The sequence below is a fragment of the Marmota monax genome, unplaced genomic scaffold (genome assembly GCF_021218885.2).
Source record: "Marmota monax isolate L192 unplaced genomic scaffold, Marmota_monax_Labrador192_F-V1.1 WCK01_AAM20220418_F8-fsc00063, whole genome shotgun sequence".
Taxonomy (NCBI): Eukaryota; Metazoa; Chordata; class Mammalia; order Rodentia; family Sciuridae; genus Marmota; species Marmota monax.
The window spans coordinates 5,431,103-5,450,963 of NW_026693726.1; the positions used below are offsets into that span (position 1 = coordinate 5,431,103).

The 19,861-nt window shown below is 40.7% G+C and overlaps 1 protein-coding gene across 1 annotated transcript; it reads right to left on the reverse strand.

The window, feature by feature from the left end:
• Positions 1-2,921: 2,921 nt before the first annotated feature.
• LOC124103871 (dehydrodolichyl diphosphate synthase complex subunit NUS1-like) lies at positions 2,922-18,042 on the reverse strand. The gene is made up of 3 exons (XM_046460546.2): positions 17,822-18,042; positions 6,445-6,508; positions 2,922-4,629 (listed from the first exon to the last, which is right to left on the reverse strand). Exons 1-3 carry the CDS (start codon positions 18,040-18,042, stop codon positions 4,066-4,068), a joined length of 849 nt encoding a protein of 282 aa, XP_046316502.1. The 3' UTR covers positions 2,922-4,065.
• Between the last annotated feature and the right edge of the window lie 1,819 nt (positions 18,043-19,861).

Below are 19,861 nucleotides of genomic sequence, written 5' to 3' on the forward strand. Positions count from 1 at the left end.
TCATCTCTGCATCATTTAAAATAAAGAATATGATGTAAATGCTGTGTAAACAGTTCTTATGCTATATTGTGTAGGGCATAATGACAAGGAAAAATTCTATACATGTTCAGTACTAGCAACTTTTTTTTCCCAATATTTTCAATCAATGATCGATTAAATCTGTGGATGCAATCATGGATACAGAAGGCACACTGTGTATTATGCTCTTTGAGAAACAACTCCTAGCAAGTTACTGGGCCCTGGTAGAGATAGCACCATTGACCAGTAAACACCAGTTTCCCATGTGTCCATAACTGACTGCTTATAAGCTGAGTTCTTTTGGACTCAACATGGTCGTAAAGTCACACATGCCCAGTAGCAATTGTAAATGGTACATCAGGATTGAGTCCTATAGGGCCAGCGGATACAAGTAAGCTCTAGGAGCAGGTAGCCCATGTGACCCTCTCACCTGCCACAGATGCACCAATGATCCTCCCCTGGTTACATAAATGGCCTTAAAGAGAGGGTCCCATGTGACTGGCTGAAAGAAGAGAAAGCCCAAGCTTGGCTTACAGAAGGATCTGTTCAGTTGATGAAGGATCTGCTCAGTCAGTGGCCAACAGTCTGACCATCTGGTCAGAGACTTGGAAGAGATTGTAAGATTGAGAAAGACACATGGATGTGCATATGGAGAACAAGAACATGGTTTGAGAACTTTGGATTGAAGTGTTAATTCCTGCCAGCAAACATCCAACGCTGAGAGGCACCGTGCACCAAGTAGACAAAACGACTCAGTCAGTTGACAGGAGCCGGGTTTCATCAGCAGCCTCTCCAGAACTGGCTGGGGCCATGAAAGGAATGGCCATGGTGGCAGAGAGAGAGAGCCTATGCCTGGGCCCAAGAGCAGGAGGTTTTGCTTATCAAGGCCGATCTATTGCTGCTGCTCGGCATGTTCAACTTCCTAACCTTTGTGACTGTTCTAGAATGAAGGTAAACCAGCCAGATGCTTCCCCCGCTGGGGGGCCCCAAACACTAAGCTAAGTGTCTGAGCAAACCTGCCAGAAGAGGGAGACTTGACCACCGTGTTTGCCTCCACCCAAGAGTGCACAGACGCCTCACTGAGAAAGTTCACTGTTCAATGTCTGATCTCTTACTTTTGTTCCAAAAGCTGGTTATTGTTTCTTTCCTGTTCTGAACTACCTACTTGCCTTTTCCAAAGGGACACCCTTCACCTTTAGGCTATCACCCACTTCCCCCAACCCCTTCTCAGGTGGTCTTGTAGCAGGTGCCTGCAGGGAGCCATCTCCCTGAGAACAGCTTTCCCCAGCATTTGAAAGTGAAGATTTCTGGCAAGTTCACTTGTCCAGCATTCCGGAGCCACAACTGAGCCTTCTCCAGCAAGTTCTGGATCTCAGCCCAGGGAGTGTGGAATGGCTAATAGAGTATTATAGGACATTATATTTGCGATGTTATGTTATATCTACTTTTGCCGTGTCCTTTAGAGTTCTCTTTACTTCTTAGTAGCTAATCCCTGATCATACCAACCCCCTCGTACAGATAATTTTTGTGTGTCTGTGTGTGTGTGATGCTGGAATTGAATCCAGGGGTGTGCTCTACCACGGAGCTACATTCCCAGCCCTTTTTATTTTATTTTTTATTTTGAGACAGGGTCTCACTAGTTCAAGCTGGCCTTGAACTTGAAATCTCCTGGCTTCAGCCTCCCAAGTAGCTGGGATCAGAAGTATGCTCCACTACACCCAGCAATACTGATTCTTTGTATTAAGTGTTCCCTGTTCAAACAACTGTACCATTTCTCTTCTGTCTAGTAACAGACTGATATGGACTTTTAAACAAAGCTGACTCTAGTAGCTGTAGTAGCTGTACAGAGTGGCAGAGACAGGTCTGCTCTTTGAAGATAACACTATTGCATGTAGGAATAATTTGTTGTATTCTTTTCCTTTTTTTTTTTTTTTTTTTTTTTTTTGTACTCAGGATTGAAATTGAATCCAGGGGCACTTTATCACAGAGCTACATTTCCAGTCCTTTTTAAAAATTTTTGAAACAGGGCCTCACTAAATTGCTGAGGCTGGCCTTGTGAAATTTGCAATCCTCCTGCCTCAACCTCCCTAGTCACTAAGATTACAGGCACGTACCACCCTCTCCAGCTTGGTTTTAAACATATTCTTGTTATAATCCAAATTCTTACATACACCTTACAAAATGACACTTTATCTTACAACGTGACCACTTTGAGAAATTTTCAATGTGATCTAAATTATCCATCTTAAAGCATCTTAAAACAAAAGGGCATAAAAGGAGGGAACAGCAAGATTTTAATATTCAGTGGTTAACATTTTTTAAATGTTATAAAGAATCTTAGATTCTGTGGGTAAAGCACTTCCTAACATGTGAGGCTTTGGGTTCAATCCCCACTACTACAAAAAATAAAAACAGAGAAAGAACAAATCTTAAATGTTAAGGATAGACTAGGGGCCCCAGCCTCCCTACATCAACTAGTTCATATATTACTAGTTCTGTCAGTTGCTAACCCAACTTGAAGAGTGCACTGAAAGGAACTGAAAAATAATCTATGCATTCCAGAGTTCCATCCAACAGAACAGAACTTTATTTTTTTTTAGTTTAATCATTTTTATTTCAAGTGTATTTTTAAAATCATAAATAGGGTTTTATAATCCAAAGTTGAAACATTTATTCTTCATTACTTTAGAATCTGACAAGCAATTCCAGACCATGCTTTCCAAATTCAGTCTTCTTTGCTGTTTTTCAGACTTCTGAGACCTAGTACTTACACTACTCCATTCTAAAAGTACAATTTTAGATAACTACTGTACACTTGTTGTAAGAGAGTTTTCTGAAAACAGTCCATCAAATATAAAGTATGGTTTCTGTCCAAGGATCAGCAGTGAGGGGAAAATATTAAACACCTTTCAAGAAATCATTTATTCATTTAAAAAAACAGAACCAATGAGTTCTCTGTCATAAAAGAGAACATATAAAATTAATCTAAATTATTTTTGTAGACTTTGGTAATATTCTTCCCCACACACAGGTCTCAATCCTACTTAATTTTTTATGCAAAGTCACCACTGGAATTTACTGGAAAAGAAAAAAAAAATCCCAGGTGTTATTTTAAAGATGAATAGGTTACTACTAAGGAAAAGAACTGCCCTGATAATTTCTCTCAAATGCTCATTTTAAATAAAAATAGTTACTGGAAATATTTTTTAAACCAACTTTGGATAGTATGCAGCATACTACTCATTACACAAAATAGGAAATCAAAACTTTTCTAGGAAATTTTCCATGTTTACTTTTAAGATTACAACTTATTCAACTTTTTTCCCTTTTGACTGCCTAATTCAACATTTAAATTTTTTAAATTCTGCATTTCAGTGTAGCAAGAGTTCTTTTCAAATGTTCTTCACAACACAGAACACAGACACCAGAGCAACATTCTCAAGTCACATTGTTTAACTACAATGAAGTAAGAAATGAAAGTGGATGGATATCTCAAGATAGATATTCTCTCTCCTCTGAAGAGGAGCAAGCTTTTAACAAGTGAGCAACACAGAACTCCACTCCCCTGCAACTCCCTCAAACTGAGAATACCTTCATTTAATAATATATTATTTTTAAAAATTAAAGTTTGGTCACTAGGAAAGACTGAACAAAAATTATTCCCTTCTCCCCAAACAACCCAAACAGTTCTAGTCACTCTCTCCCTCTACTCCCCACAAAAACAGGGAAGTAGTAGGGGCCCAAAGCTTTATATCTGAAATCTTGGCTCCTATAACATTGCTATATGCTCAAAGTTGTAGGTCTGTATATTTCATTATCCAATACTTCCCCCATTTATAAGTTTAATTCCATACACACACACACACACACACACACACACACCGCCATACACTCACTCTCAAGTAAGACACTTTTTTGTGTTTGTTGATAAATTATGAGGAATATGAACTAGGTGTGCACAGGGTTTCATAGGTGCTTTGTAAACATCAGAGTCACTTGGGTCCTTTTCTCCAAAAGCCTGAAATCAAATTATGCAACCAGGGATCACTACTTTCCCAGACGCTGTTCACAGGCTGCATATTGACGAAGGGCAGAGAAAAAGTCCTCATAACTGATGTTTAGGTGGGAAGGCAAAGAGACAATCTCAGTCAATCTGATTTGCCAGGGAAGAAAGCCTAATGTGCTGTCCACAGGACCAAACTTCAATACTAAATCAGGATCAGGGTAACCATTTGAACTAAGTAAACTGTCTAACGTATCTACATCCAAATCTGTAGATCTCTTTTGCTGCTGGGCTACTAACTGGCAAAAGTCCTGAGCAGCTCTCGCAATATCTGCTTTTCCATCTTCTGGGGACAGCACCCTCACTGCCAAATGGCAATTTAAAACTTGATCATCTTTGTCATTACTATTTGCAAACCCCGGTGAGTATTTGGAACAATCTAGGCCCAGAAGTTCCTGCTGTTGTTTTAAAATTTCATCCATCAATCTGGAATTATTTCTTTTGAAAATACCTCGCCCCCGCCGCCACCTTCCTCCTCCCTTAGCGGCCCCGCCTCCGTTAGTACATGGACAATTCTGATTGGCTGGCGTGGAGCTCTCAGAACAGAACTTTAAAAAGCAAAACAACACGTGTCTGGTAGTCTAGCTTAGTTGCAAAGCACTTGCATAGCTTTCAGGAGGCCCGAGTTCAATCCCCAGCACAGGAAACAAATATAAAAACATAAAATGTGGTAAAATTCTGTTAAAAACTTCCTTTCTGTCTCTCACACACATTTATTAAAGATTTTAGAAATCATCCAGGCGTGATAGCAGGAGTCTGTAATCCCAGAAAACCAGGAGGCTGAGGTAGGAGGATCACAAATTCTAGCCAGAGCAATTGAAAGAGGCCCTGTCTCAAAAATAAAGTAAAAAGGGCTGGGGATATAACTCAGCGGCACTTGCCTAGCATGCAGGAAGCCCTGGGTTCAATCCCCAGCACTACAAAAAATAAAAATAAAAAATAATAAAGATTTTAGAAACCTCCTTTAGACAATAGTCTGGGATAGATCAACAGGCAAATGCTTTTACCACCTTATCGTCATTTTTTACGAAAACCTTAAGCAAGAAATCAGGAATCTGGTACTTCTAGGCTTGAATAGGAAATAACCCTACTAACAAAGCCATAACAATTGTCCAGACTTTCTGGGAAGGTCTTAGAACAAAAACAGAATAAGAGCCAGGTGTGGTGGTGCACACCTATAATCTCAGGGTCTTGAGAGGCTGATGTAGGAGGATCACAAATTCATGTCCAATCTCAGCAACTTAGCAGTAGTGGTAGTGCATACTTCTAATCCCAACAACTCGGAAGGCTGAGATAAGAGGATTGCAAGTTCAAGACTAGCCTCAGCAATTTAGCAAGGCCCTCAGCAATTGATGAAATACTGTCTCAAAATAAAAATAAAAAGGCTGAAGATGTAGCTTTGTGGTAGAGCAATGGTGGATTAAATTCCAAGTAACCAAAATAAATAAATAAAGATGTGGCTCAAAAACTAAATTAAACAAAACCAGAGTAACACCCTAAACAAGTTAATGCTTTTCCAAAGTAAATAAATGAATAACCCGACATACTTAAGCCTCCCAACAAAATGCTCATTGATCAGGACTCTTGCTGCTACTGTTAACAAAAAGGACACTGTAAACCCAGGCATGGTGGTACACAACTGTAATCCCAGTGGCTTGGGAAGCTATGGCAGCAGGTTTATGAATCCAAGGCCAGTCTCAGCAAAATCGAGGTGCTAAGCAACTCAGTGAGACCCTGTCACTAAATAAAATACAAAATAGGACTGGGATGTGGCTCAGTGGTTGAGTGCCCCTGAGTTCACTCCCTGGTACCAAAAAAAAAAAAAAAAAAAAAAAATGACACTGTAAAACCAGCAGTCTTGTGATGGCAAAACCAGACCTGATTATAAAATGAAATTATAAAAATATATGCTAACAAACCCATGCCTGGGAAAAGGGTTAACTCCCCTCCCTTTCTATCAGCCTTTCTTCAGGAAACCTAATTAATCACAGTCCCTACCCTTCAGATTGTAAATAACTGTCTCTAGGCGTCTGACTACTCCTTCTCGAAATGTGGACACCCCTGTGCCAGGCTTTTGCTAAAGATTTAACAGATGCCTGTGAAAAGAGCCATCTCTTGGGCTGGGATTGTAGCTCAGAGGTAGAGCACTTGGTTCACACATATGAGGCACTGGTTCGAATCCTCAGCACCACACAAAAATAAATAAATAAAATAAAGGTATTGTGTCCATCTACAAAAAATAAATAAATAAATAAGTCGTTTCACCTATTGGGGTGGATTTTTTTTTCTATTTATTTATTTATTTATTTATTTTGTATTTGTTATGGCCCTTTAACACATAGGCCATACTACATTGACCTTACCAGTAGTCTCTTAGAAAGAAAGATGTTGGCTGAATGGGCCACCTGTAGGTACAAACAAGTCTTTCTAAAAGAAAGATGTTTTACTGTAACACAATTGGGCCTTAAAAAATAGTTTTCTGGATTATTATTATTTAATCTTGGACTTGGACTTGGTCCATCTGGGGTAGAGTATATAAAAGATTCTGTACGTATAGGCATTTATGCAGTTGCATGATAGGGAGTCTGGACAGTCAGAAACTAAGCTGAAGGTGCCAAAGGCACTGTCTCTGACATGCAAGAAGAGCAGGACACCAAAAGAAAGGGTTAAATCCTTTCAATCCCGGGCAGGTAGTCCCAGCAAGGTTTCTCAGCCCGGCCCCAGGCAGATCCACATCATCTCCCTGGGCCTCCTCTGCTGAATATCAATATGCTTAGTATAAGAAAAAGGCCCCAAAGGAGAATCTGGGTACAACTGACAGTGTGGCACTCACTAAGTTGATGGCATTATAATAATGATAAGGGAGATAGGTCAGGCTCAAAATATCATGTGCTCCAAAACCTTGAAGGCAACCTGGGAGGAAAAAACAAAACAAAACAAAACAGTTTTTGTATATGCTAGATTGTCTGACCTGTCTTCTGGGATGAAATTTATTATGTAAATTAAATGCATAGATAGCATTCATGAGGATGGTTTCAGAATATAAATTTAAGAAAGGGTCCAAAACTACAAAAGATAAAGGAAAATTACAGGTATAAAAATATATTTTTTGGTACATACATTTAATAGACAAAGAAGTCAAGGAACGGGGAGGGGAGATGAGAATAAGAAAGAGAGTGGAATCAATCGAGTATGACTTTCCTATGTTCACATACGAATACACCACCAGTGAAACTCCTCATCATGCACATCCACAAGAATGGGATCCTAATTAGAATAAGTTGTACTCCATGTATATATAATATGTCGAAATACACTCAACCATCATATGTAACTAAAAAGAACAAATTTAAAAAAATTTTAAAAGCCAGTAACAGCATCACTGATGTCCTTATGTTAACCAAGTTTAACTTTTTTTTTTAATATTTATTTTTTTTAGGTGTAGATGGACACAACACAATGCCTTTATTTTTATGTGGTGCTGAGGATCGAACCCGAGTCCCGCCCATGCTAGGCGAGCGCTCTACTGCTGAGCCACAATCCCAGCCCCCCAAGATTAACTTTTAATAAAAATTTAGAATCCGTAATGTAATGTAATAATCTAAAATGACAGTTGTTTACTTAACCAAAGTTGTACAAACATTAATCCCTTTAAGATTAGTTCCCCCAAATAATAAAACCCAAAAGACACAGAAATTACCTTTTTTTTTAAAACATTTATTTTTTAGTTGTAGGTGGACAAGATACCTTTATTTTATTTTCATATGGTGCTGAGGATTGAACCCAGTGCCTCACCCATGTTAGGCAAGCACTCTTCCTCTGAGCCACAACCCCAGCCCCAGAAATTATCTTGAAAGATATGAGCAGACCAGTGTTTTAAGAAACCCTTGTTATTTCAACAAATAGAAAATTAAATTCTGATTTATATCAGTACATTAATATTTAACCTTAAAAAAACACTTAAATAACTTCAACTGATTGTGCTGATTATAGCCAACTTAATGTCACACAAACTTTTTGAGATTTACCCTCCACAAAACTTGTGTAACTTACTTAAATGTTCTATAACTTTGTTTATACCTTTGGTTTTCTCCTTCTTTCATCCTGGACTTTAGCACAAGACTATTACTTTACCAGACAAAACACCCTCTCTTCAAGAAACATTTCTTTCATTTGGAGTTAAGTTAAAAAGATAGATTTTTGTTTGCTCAAAGGATTACTGTGACCTTAAAAAGGGAATATAACATAAAGGTAAGTAAAGGTTTGAGATTACAAAATCTAAGTTTCTTGGTACATAGCTGTAATGTAAACTAAATATTTTTTACTCTTGTTAATTTCATTTTGTATTTTCCTTGTAAACCTTATAACTGTTGTCGATCGGTGTTTTATAGAAGTACAACTTCTGTAATAATACCTGAGTTAATTTGAGATAATGACTCATCACCTATAGCTAGACAAAACATAAGGCTGAATTCCAGTATAATATTGAACCCAATTAAATGAAAGAGGAAAATAACTGTAAAATTATAGACACTAAAGTTAAAACCCAGTACTCCTACTTTAAGACTCCTACTTAAAACTCAAATTTAGAGACTAAAGATAAAAAGGGCCAAGGAAAATAGCCAATATTTGGTGGCTCTTGCTCTCTGAAGTCAGCTCAAACCCAGGGAATGAAAGGACTTCTCTAGGGCTTTACAACTCTAGGCACATGACCTCCCAACCTGGGGACAATAAGACCTTAGAGAATGGGAAGCCGATTGGAAAGGGAAATGTCTTTAATACTTCCAAGAAAAACCACACATGATCAGCAAGACCTTGACCTGTCCTAGCAGATGGCACAAGAGAAGCTAAGAGGCTTTCACAAATTCCCAAGAATGATACCCTGAGAAATCTCAGCTGATTCTTAACAGTAGATAGGAGCAAGGTCAGTTTTAACTGAGTTGGTCTTATAAACACACGGCAGGAGAGTTAAAACCAAAGTACAGGCATACACGTGCTGGTGTTCATGGCTAAGATGGCACAATTCGTGGCAAAGGGGTTCAAGATCACCTGGAAGTTACAACTAAGCAAATTATATCAGGAAACCCACCTACTCTGGATCAAGTGTTGCCAATTGCTTTGTTAATAATTAGGTCTACCCCTATTAGACGGGTTCTTCTCATCAGATTCTTTATAGAAGCCCTCCTCTCATTATAAGAGGTATATGAAAAGATCTAAAAAACGAACCAAATTAGGCACACCCCTTTAAGCCAGGAGATGTTATTTGGGTAAAAACAAAAGGAGCTTCTTTGGAGGAGTCTGTTTAGTGTCATTTTATCCACCTCCACTGCAGTAAAGGTGGCCTGGGTGGCCCCTTGGATTCATCAGGGTAAAACCAGCCTCTTACTGTTGGGAGTTGGGAGTTCATTCCTGATTCAACTGCTCCGAGCAAGGTAACCATCCAAAATAAACAACCCGGAAAGTCCCCTCAAGGACAACAGCCAGCCCTGCTTTTGTCACTCAGAAAACTATGCATGGCCAAGCTTGGGGAACTGACTGCTAATTGGGATGAATGGACTACTCTTATTGTCTGTATTGGTCTATTTACTGTCCGGCTCCCCGCTGGCACTGCTGTTTGGCCTCTGCATCCTTAACATACTGTCTTGATTTGTCTCCCATTCAGAGGCCATGAAATTCCATATGGTCCTCCAGTGTTACCAGTGGCTTAACTTGGAGGACACGGACACAGGTGATGCCTCTTAAAAAGGTTTAAAAGCTTAATACACCTTTATACCACAATTTATCATGTCTCTGTATATGAGATATGTTGACAAATTCACATCTTCATACATGATTTTGTATAATGATGTGTATTAAGAATTGTAATGCAAAAATAATAATAATAATAATAAAAGTTTATTTTTTTAAGGATAGAGAGAGGAGAGAGAGAGAGAGAGAATTTTTCAATATTTATTTTTCAGTTTTCAGTGGACACAACATCTTCATTTCTTCATTTTTTTTTTAATTATTTTTATGTGGTGCTGAGGATTGAACCCAGCGCCCCGCACATGCCAGGTGAGCGCGTTACCGCTTGAGCCACGTCCCTAGCCCAACAAATTCACATCTTCATACATGTATTTTGTATAATGATGTGTATTAAGAATTTTAATGCAATAATAATAATAATAATAAAGGTTTAAAAGCATATCAAACACTTTCTTCTCAGCATCACACAGATCTCTGTTATGTAAGCTGTCACAGAGGTGGGCATACAATTGTAATATTCCCTAAACATATTTTTAGCATCTGTAGGGTTATTTTGATAGTTCCCTTTCCATTGATATTAATTTTTTGTGTTCTTGCCTTTTTCTTGATTAGAACTTGTTTATTTTTTTATCAAATTTTAGCTGTATTATTTCTTCTCTATTTCATATATTTCTGCTCCTACTCTTATTTTTCCCTCCCTATTACATAGTTTGAAAATAATTTGTTATTCTAGCTTCTTCCTGATACAAGCACTTTAAGTTATAAATGTTTATCTGAGTACTGTTTCATCCCAGAGACCCTGATATTTTAAGCTTTTATTATCACTTAGTTCAAAGCACTTTTCATTTACTTTTTTATGCTGTCTTTCTTGACCTCCGAGACATTTATAAATGTGTGCCATTTAATTTTTAAATAGTTGATAGGTGGGTTTTATAACTCTGAATGTGATTGATTTCTAATGTAATGAATCATGCAGGAAACACAGTCTGCGTGAGTTCAATTTTTTAAAAAGTAATGAAAATGCTTTTTATATTGATTTTATTCATTACATACATGACAAACTGATCAAATTGCCTACTTCAAATATGTGCATTTTATTGTATTTTAATTTTACTTAAATAAAGCTATGGGAGGGCTGGGGATGTGGCTCAAGCGGTAGCGCGCTCGCCTGGCATGCGTGCGGCCCGGGTTCGATCCTCAGCACCACATACAAAACGAAGATGTTGTATCCGCCGATAACTAAAAAATAAATATTAAAATTTAAAAAAATAAAAAAATAAAAAAATAAAGCTATGGGAAAAGTTCTTTTTTTTTTTTTTTAAGGGTATCAAAATAGGGGTGGAATGTAATGGCAAAACCAGACTTGATGGGCTGGGGATATGGCTCAAGAGGTAGCACGCTTGCCTGGCATGCGTGCGGCCCAGGTTCGATCCTCAGCACCACATACAAACAAAGATGTTGTGTCCGCCGAAAACTAAAAAATAAATATTAAAAAAGAAAAATTCTCTCTCTCTCTTTAAAAAAAAAAAAAAACAGACTTGATGATAAAATGAAATTATAAGAACATTTTGACATGAAACCCATGCCTGGGGAAAGGATTAACTCCCCTCCCCTTTTATCAGCCTTTCTTTAGGAAACCTAATTACATAGGTTCCTACCTTTCAGATTGTAAAATACTATCTCCAGGGGTCTGACTACTCCCTTTCAAAATGTGAACACGCCTGTGCCAGCCTTTCAAGGCTAGAGATTTAACAGATGAAGAGCTACTTCTTTCCATCTGTTTCATAAGCATGCTAATTTATGTTAGAGACCCCAGAAGAGGCCTTCAGTCCTGTAGATTAGGAATTTTTTTAAAGACAAAAAATATCCTCTAATGATAAGACCAGTCCAAGATGATGCCAAATAGCCTATACATGTTGTGAGGAACTGTGGATTAGGGCTCAGAATTTGGAGTTTGTTCTCCTCTTGCAGTATAAAATAAAGTTTGGAGTTCTCCTCCTCTCAAAGTGCTGCTTGCTGCTTCTCCACTGGTCTGTTTCCTGCAACAGTCTCACTTTTTTTTTTTTTAGTACCAAGGATTGAACCCAGGGGCACTCAACCACTGAGGCACATCCCCAGCCCTATTTTGTATTTTTTTTTTTTTAATTTAGAGACAGGCTCTCACTGAGTTGCTTAGTGCTTCACTTTCCTGAAGCTAGCTTTGAACTCACAATCCTCCTGCCTCAGTCTCCTGAGTTGCTAGGATTATAGGTTTGCGCCACCACGCCCAGCTCACGATCTCACTTTTGCTAGACAGTATCTGGCAGATAATGAGAAGGTTCCAAGAGAGAAGGTAACACCCAACTTCTCATTGTTCGCTTAAAACTTGAAAGAAGGCTGTGGGTATAACTCGCTGGTAGAGCACATGCTTAGGCCCTATGTTCAATCCCCTGAGCCCAAACAAACAAACAAATAAAACTCACAAGAACATGAAGAGGGATTAGTTAGTGGGTACAAAGTTACAGCCAGAATGGAGGACTAATGCAGCCTGTACTATTACACTAGTATTATGTTGTATGTAATGGAAATAGCCAGAGGAGAGGATTTGCAGAGTTCTCATCACAAAGAAATAATAAATGTTGGAGATGATAAATGATAACTATTAAGCAACTTAGTGAGACTCTGTCTCAAAATAAGACATAAAAAGGGCTGGGGATGTGGTTCAGTGGTTAAGTGCCCCTGGGTTCAATTCCCTGGTACCAAAAAAAAAAAAAAAAAAAAGAAAAAAGAAAGAAAGAATTTAAAATAGTTTTTTTAAAAAAGGGCTAGGAATGTAGTTCACTGTAAAGTATTCAAGGGTTCAATCCCCAGTAAGTAAATAAATAAATAAATAAAAATTTACCTGTGATAAAATGCACAAACCTTGACTATACCATGATTTTTTGTTTTGGTACCAAGGATTGAGCCCAGGAGTGGCTAGGGCCTCGATAAGTTGCTGAGGCTGGATGTAAACTTGTGATCCTCCTGCCTCAGCCTTCCAAATTGCTGGGATTACAGGCCTGTGCCACAGTGCCAGGATATGTTTTTTAATTTCTTTTTTGGGTTGGGGGGATATTGAAGATTGAACTCAGGGGCACTCAACCACTGAGCCACATCCCCAGTCATTTTTTTTTTTTAATATTTTATTTTTTAGTTGTAGTTGGACACAATACCTTTATTTCACTTATTTATTTTTTTTATGTGGTGCTGAGGATCGAACCTAGGGTCTCGCGTGTGGGAGGCACTCTACCGCTGAGCCACAACCTCAGTCCCCCAGTCCTTTTTTGTATTTTATTTAGAGACAGGTTCTCACTGAGTTGCTTGGTACATCACTTTTGCTGAGGCTGGTTTTGAACTCACGATCCTCCTGCCTCAGCCTCCCAAGCCTCTGGGATTACTTGTATGTGCCCACTGTGCTCAGCTGTTTTTTAGTTTTTCTTTTGAAAATTTTTTTTTTATTTTTATTTTTTGTCATTTTAGATGGACAGCATGCCTCCATTTTATTTGTTTATTTTTATATGGTGCTGAGAATCAAACCCAGTGCCCCACTTGTGCTAGGTGAGTACTCTACCACTGAGCTACATCCCTAGCCCTCGGCTGTTTTTCCAGCTTAAAAAAGGGTCTTGCTAAATTACTAAGGCTAGCCTGGGATTTGTGATTCTCCAGCCTCAGCCTCCCAAGTTACTGGAATTACAGGTGTAGGCCACCATGCCCAGCAGGTAAATTTTACCTTTAAAAAAAAAGAAAAAACTGCTAGGTAGGTGTGGTGATACATGCCTCTAATCTTAGCAACTCAGGAGGCTGAGGCAGGAGGATCTCCAAGTTGGAGGCTGGTTTCAGCAACTTAGCAAGGCCCTAAGAAATTTAGTGAGACAGTGTCTCAAAATTTCAAAAAAAAGAAAAAGAAAAATGGGGACCAGGGATATATTCAGTGGTTAAGAGCTCTGTGTTCAAAAACATGGTACCAAAAAGAAAGAAAGAAGGAAGGAAGGAAGGGAGGGAAGGAGGGAGGGAGGGAGGGAGGGAGGGAGGGAGGGAGACTTTAAACAGCAGGCCGAGCTCATGCCTGAAACCAAGTATTCAGGAAGTTAAGACAGGAGGATTGCAAGTTTAAGGCCAGCCTGGACCACATAGCTGAGACCCATCTCAAAACAAAAAATGTAAAGGGCTGAGAGGTAGCTCAATGGTAGAGCACCCTTGGGTTCAATCCCAGGGACCACCACTCAAAAGCAGAACAAAAGAAAAATCCTATAAACAAAGGCTGAACTTTAAAGCTATGCACGTTGGAGCCCTTTAGGGGGAAGTACGCTGATGTCTATAGTGACTTTCCATTAAAGTCATCCCTCAGTATCTGTGGAATTGCTCTCACAGCTGCCTACATCCAAAGTCCAAGGATACATAAATCCTTTGTATATAATTGTATAAGATTAGAATACAACCTACACACATCTTCCTGTATATATTATAAAATATGTATTTATATAATGTATACTTATACATAATATAAATATAATATATACTTATATACAATATACAACATAAATATATATTTACATATGTATATAAAATATGTATATTAAAAAAATTTTAGTACTGAGAATTGAACCCAGTGGTGTTTTACTACTGAGCTATACTCCCAGTCCTTTTCAATTTTTGAGACAGGATAAGTTGCTTAGATCCTAGCTAAATTGCTGAGGCTAGCCTCCAACTTTTGATTCTCCTACCTTAGCCTCCTGAATCCTGGGAATACGGGCATGTGACCCTGTCCCTGACTTATTGTATACTTTAAATCATCTTGAGGTTACTTATAATACCTAATAAAATGTAAATCTTGTGTAAATAATTGTAAAATAATATTATTTGGGGAAAAATGACCCCCCAAAAGGTCTGTATATATTCAGTACAGATGTAATTTTTCTTCAATTTTTTTTTTTTTTTTGAAGGGGAGTACCTGGGATTGAACTCAAGAGCACTCAACCACTGAGCCACATGCTCCTGCCTCAGCCTCCTGCTCCTCTGGGATGACTGGTGTGCGCCATCGCGCCCAGCTCAATTATTTTTAGTCTACAGTTGGTTGAATTCAGGATGCAGGACCTTCAGTCCTGGAGAGCCAACGCTTTCAATGAAGACTGCAAGTAAGGATGTAAAGACACTTCCATCTGACCAAGTGTCTGCTGTGGGGGACCTGGCCTCTGCTGATCCTCCCAACCCTCCCAAGCCATCCCCTCTACCTTCAGTTCAGTGGGTCAGCCCAGGTACCCCTGGGCCTCAGGGTGTGGCGCCCAGGGTGAGGGGGCCTGGAAACCAGCTGCTCTCATCTTCAGTGAGTTAATGACTACAGAACTTCCTGATTTGATTGCATAGCTCAAGAAAACCCTCTGGCCTCTCAACTATTCTGCTTTTCTCTTTCTTTGCTGGTAGTTAATTTTTTTTTTTTTTTTTGACTGTGGTCAAGTATTCACACATCTTCTTTATCAGATTGTTATGGAGGCTGAGGCTTCTTTGTTCACCATTATTCCCTATAGCTGAGTTGGTGCCGGGTCCATGAATAGTTAAGCACTGAAAATAATGTTTGCTATGCTGGGGATGGTGCCATGGGTCTATAGTCCCACACACTCAGGAGGCTGAGGCTGGAACATTGATTGAGCCCAGGAATTGGAGGCCAGCCTGAACATAGTCTTGAAAAAAGTAAATAGTTAAAAGGCAAATTAGAATAAGATACCACTTTCATTTGAAAGATGGGCAGTTTTAAAGGATTGGCCATATTGAGAGTTTGATGAGGACCTGGAAAAAACAGAACACTTGTACATATTATTGCAATAGGTAGGTTGAAGCATTTGTTCAAATGTACAGTGTTTGATAAACATTGATCAAGCAATTTCATTCATGTGTATTTCTTCTATAAAGCACAGAAGCACAAATATATACAACAGCGTTCTCAGAAGTTGTTCCAAGTATTATAGACACCTTTCAGGAGGAGATTGATTTAAAAAAAGGAGAGCACACTCATAAAATGAAATTCTATACTATGCAGCCATTATAAGGAATAGTTAATATTGGAAATGATGACTGGTAGATATTTGGTAAGAAAAGTTGTAGAAAAGTGTAAAGCATAATTCCATTATGTTTTTTAGAAACCCTACACATGTAAATGCAAACAAAAACTATAGTATTTTTTAAAAATGAGAGTAGAAAGTAAATAAACCAAATTGTTAATTAGGATTACCTCCCAAAGTGGGGATGGCCATGTTAGGGGTGGATGAGGGAAAGAGGCATTTCCACTTTTGTTTGTTTCTTTAAATTATTGAAACAAGCAGGTCTTACAGTTTAAAAAAATATATATACTTAAAATACCCTAAACTCTTGTTTGCAGAAAAAAACTCTAAGGTAAGGTATATGTTGCTTCTGCTAAAATAAAGCTACAATTCTTAGCAAAGCACTGTGGCAAACAACCTGTAATCCCACTCTGAAGACTGAGGCAGGAGGGTCTTAAACATAAGGACAGCCTTAGCAATTCAATGAGACCATGTCTCAAAATTAAAAGGCTAGGGATGTAGCACAGTGGTAGGATTGAACCCCTGGGCTGGGTTCAATCCCCACTAAAACACACACACACACACACCCGACACACGCTTGCTTTTTCTTTTTAAAGCTAAAACTTTTGAGTGTACCCCCCCCCCCAAAAAAAAAGCCTTAGGATGAGCTAACATCCATGGATCACCTGTATGTCTTTATCGAAGACTTTAAATTCTACTCAAGGTCTGAAAGAAGAAGCTACAGTTAATGAAAGTAGGTCTGTGTTTATCATCACTAGCAATTAAAGAAATGCAAATCAAAACCACTGTAAGATTTCATCCCACTCCAGTCAGAATGGCAGCTATTATGCATACAAACAACAATAAGTGTTGGCGAGGATGTGGGGAAAATCGTAAGCTCATACACTGATGGTGGGACTGCAAATTGGTGCAGCCAATATGGAAAACAGTATGGATATTACTTGGAAAATTGGGAATGGAACCACCATTTGACCCAGCTGTCCCTCTCCTTGGTCTATACCCAAAGGACTTAAAAACAACATACTACAGGGACACAGTCACATCAATGTTTATAGCAACACAATTCACAATCACTAAAGTGTGGAACCAACCTAGATGCCCTTCAGTAGATGAATGGATAAAAAAAAAAAGTGACATATATTCACAATGGAATATTACCCAGCAGTAAAACAGAATAAAATCATGGCATTTACAGGTAAATGGATGGGATTAGAAAAGATAATGCTAAGTGAAGTTAGCCAATCCCCAAAAAAAACAAATGCCGAATGTTTTCCATGGGAGGAATAGATGAACTCTAGATAGGGCAGAGGGGTTGGAGGGGAAGGGAGAGGGCATGGGGTAATTAATGATGGTGGAATGTGATGATCATTACTATCCAAAATGCATGTTTAGGGGCTGGGGTTGTAGCTCAGCGGTAGAGCACTCATCTAGCCCATGCGAGGCCCTGGGTTCGATCCTCAGCACCACATAAAAGTAAGTAAAATAAAGGTATTGTGTCCAAATACACCTAAAAATAAATATTTTAAAAAAGAAAAAAGTACATGTATAAAGACACAAATCCGTGTGAATATACTATGTATACAACCAGAGATATGAAAAAATCTGTCTATATATGTAATAAGAATTGTAATGCATTCTGTTGCAATATATAAATAAAAATAATAATAATTAAAAAAAAAGAAAGAAAGTGGGTCTGAAGTTCAGGGGTGGGCATGCTCCCAGAAAGGAAGGGACTAAGAACTTATTCTGCTTTTCCAAGTAAAAGATCTTCCCACAGAGGTGCTTGGAGCTCTGAACAAGTTTCCATGGGTACTCCTCTCTTCTTCGATTTATTAGCTAAGATCTAAATCTCAAAACAAGGAGACCAAGAAGCCCTGGGGTCCCTGTTATTCCCATCTCGGCTTTGAAAATATCGAGCCACCTCTCATTTAGGATCATCTTTATGACGAGGGAAGGGGTGTGAACACAGGCGGCGCGGGCCCTCGCCACCGTGTCTAGAGCGTGCGTAGGAAGGGATCCGGTTTGGCCCGTAGCTGGCGGCCCCCGCGCGGGAGGAGACGCAGCGGTCCCTGTCCTCGAGGCCTCAGATGTCAAGCCTTCTCGTTCCCCACCGCGGGGCCAAGGGGGAGGCTGCAGGGTCATGTTCCCCGGACCTAGAAGGGGGCTCCGCCAGCTTGCAGAGGAGGGTCAGGGCTAGAACCCAGGGACACGCTCGGCCTTCGCCCTCCCCCGCCAGCTTCGGGAACTTTCTGGCATCACTTAGCCGACTGGGTGCTTTGTCCTTTGCCGACCCCAACATTATTTAGCAACCAAACCACAGCCGGGCCCAGGGTGAGGGTCTTCCAGCCCAGAGGCAAGTCGCTAGTTCCTTTTAGCGGAGGGGAAACGGCGGAGGACGACTGGGGTGGCTAGGAACCGGCCAAGGTCACCCACCTTTACAACGGTTTCCCCCACCCTAGATGTTTTCATCTGTGAATGTGAATAGAGTTAAGCTCTCCCTTTTCTTCTTCAAAGGCCGGCATGCGGAATAAAAATATGGTCGTTGAGCACCGGTACCGGTTTGGACTTTGGTTTTCAGAGCCCAGTGCTTCCAAGGTCACAAGTATTAGAAGGCTCACAGGAGACGATACGGGGTGGGGGATGGGGGTGGCCCTTTGTGGTTGAAAGTCACTTAAGGAGTAAAAGCCCCAAACGACCATCTCCTTACTAGGTGTCGGTGACCAATGTCCACCTGATCACCTGGCAGGTTTGACGCCACCCTGGATCAGGTTCATCTCTTAGGAACTCGAAACCAGAGACAAGAGCGCAAATCTAGGATGGGGGTCCCCGCTTTGGGGACGCCTGTTCAGGGAGGGTGTGAGCGCAGAGGTGATTACTAGCGACCCTTGCCCAGCTTTGGGCTCACAGAAGCCGCAAGCCTGGAGCGGCAATAGTGCCAGCCTCAGAAAGCGGGTAGCAAGCGCTCTCCACTAGAATCCCGGGAGGGTTTGGAGGACTGATGAGTTAAGTGGACGACCTCTGGGGACCCTGGGGCGATTCGAGTTCCGGCCAATGACTGCGGTGGGCGGGGAGAAGGTGGACCTGGGAACATGCGTGGGCCGGATCCCTTCCCTCGCCCTCTAGGTGCTGGCGGCCCCGCCCGCCCACCCTTCTTTTTAAACCCGCTGGTCCCTAGAGGCTTGCCGGAAGTCTACTAGTCCCTAGCGCACGCCCAACTCCTGGGTCCTGGACAGTTGGATTCCCAGAGGTAGGTGACCCTGGGTAGGTGACCCAGTGTTCCAGGCTGCTCGCTAGCGCAGTTGGTTTGGATGGTCTTTTTTGTTCTCGCGGGGGCTTTTTCTCCTAATGTCTTTCGACCCCCAAGTTCCGGATCCTTGGGGTCGGACGTGGCCGGGAGGAGGCTGGGGAGGAGACCGGGAGATGCGTGTGTCGGCTGACCTCTTCTCCTGACCCGGTGTTCTTTAATTTCTGAGTCACGACCCTGGTTGGTTTCTTTATTGGGCTCATTGATCTTGTCCTGAAGACCCGCCAGCCCCGAAGGGGCTTCAGATTCCTCAGCCTTGGTGAACTTGCTGCCCTTCCATTAAAACACAGTTCTTTTCCCGGCGGGGACCCTGGAGGCAGCGCGGGGACGGGCTTCTTTGCCTCCCTGGTCTGGACCTGGACCTCGCTGGGTCCGGAGAGGCGACCTGGTTCCCCTTAAACCCTAGGTTGGGATGACTGGAGTTTCCGAGGGAACTGGGAGATGTGGAGGGACTCCGCCGGCGTGAAAAACAAGAGGCCTGGCTGCGAACTCCCCGGGAAGCCGAAGCTGGTGCTCAGCTCCCCTGCTTGCAGCCAGGACACCAAGTGCTTCGGGTTATACCGCGGGGCTTGCAGCCCGGCACATATTCCTCGGACTTTCTTGGAACTCTTGTCTACACTGTTCGACTCCGGACCTTTGGCTCTTCTTTCCCTGCTA

Coding starts and splice junctions, on each gene's coding strand:
- LOC124103871 (XM_046460546.2), bottom strand. CDS start 18,042: ATGACCCTGCAGCCTCCCCCTTGGCCCCGCGGTGGGGAACGAGAAGGC. Junction 6,509..17,821: donor AAGATGATCCTAAATGAGAG/GTGGCTCGATAT, acceptor TCTTTCTTTTAG/AAAGACTTGTTTGTACCTAC. Junction 4,630..6,444: donor TTCTTTCTAAGAGACTACTG/GTAAGGTCAATG, acceptor TGCTTTTTAAAG/TTCTGTTCTGAGAGCTCCAC.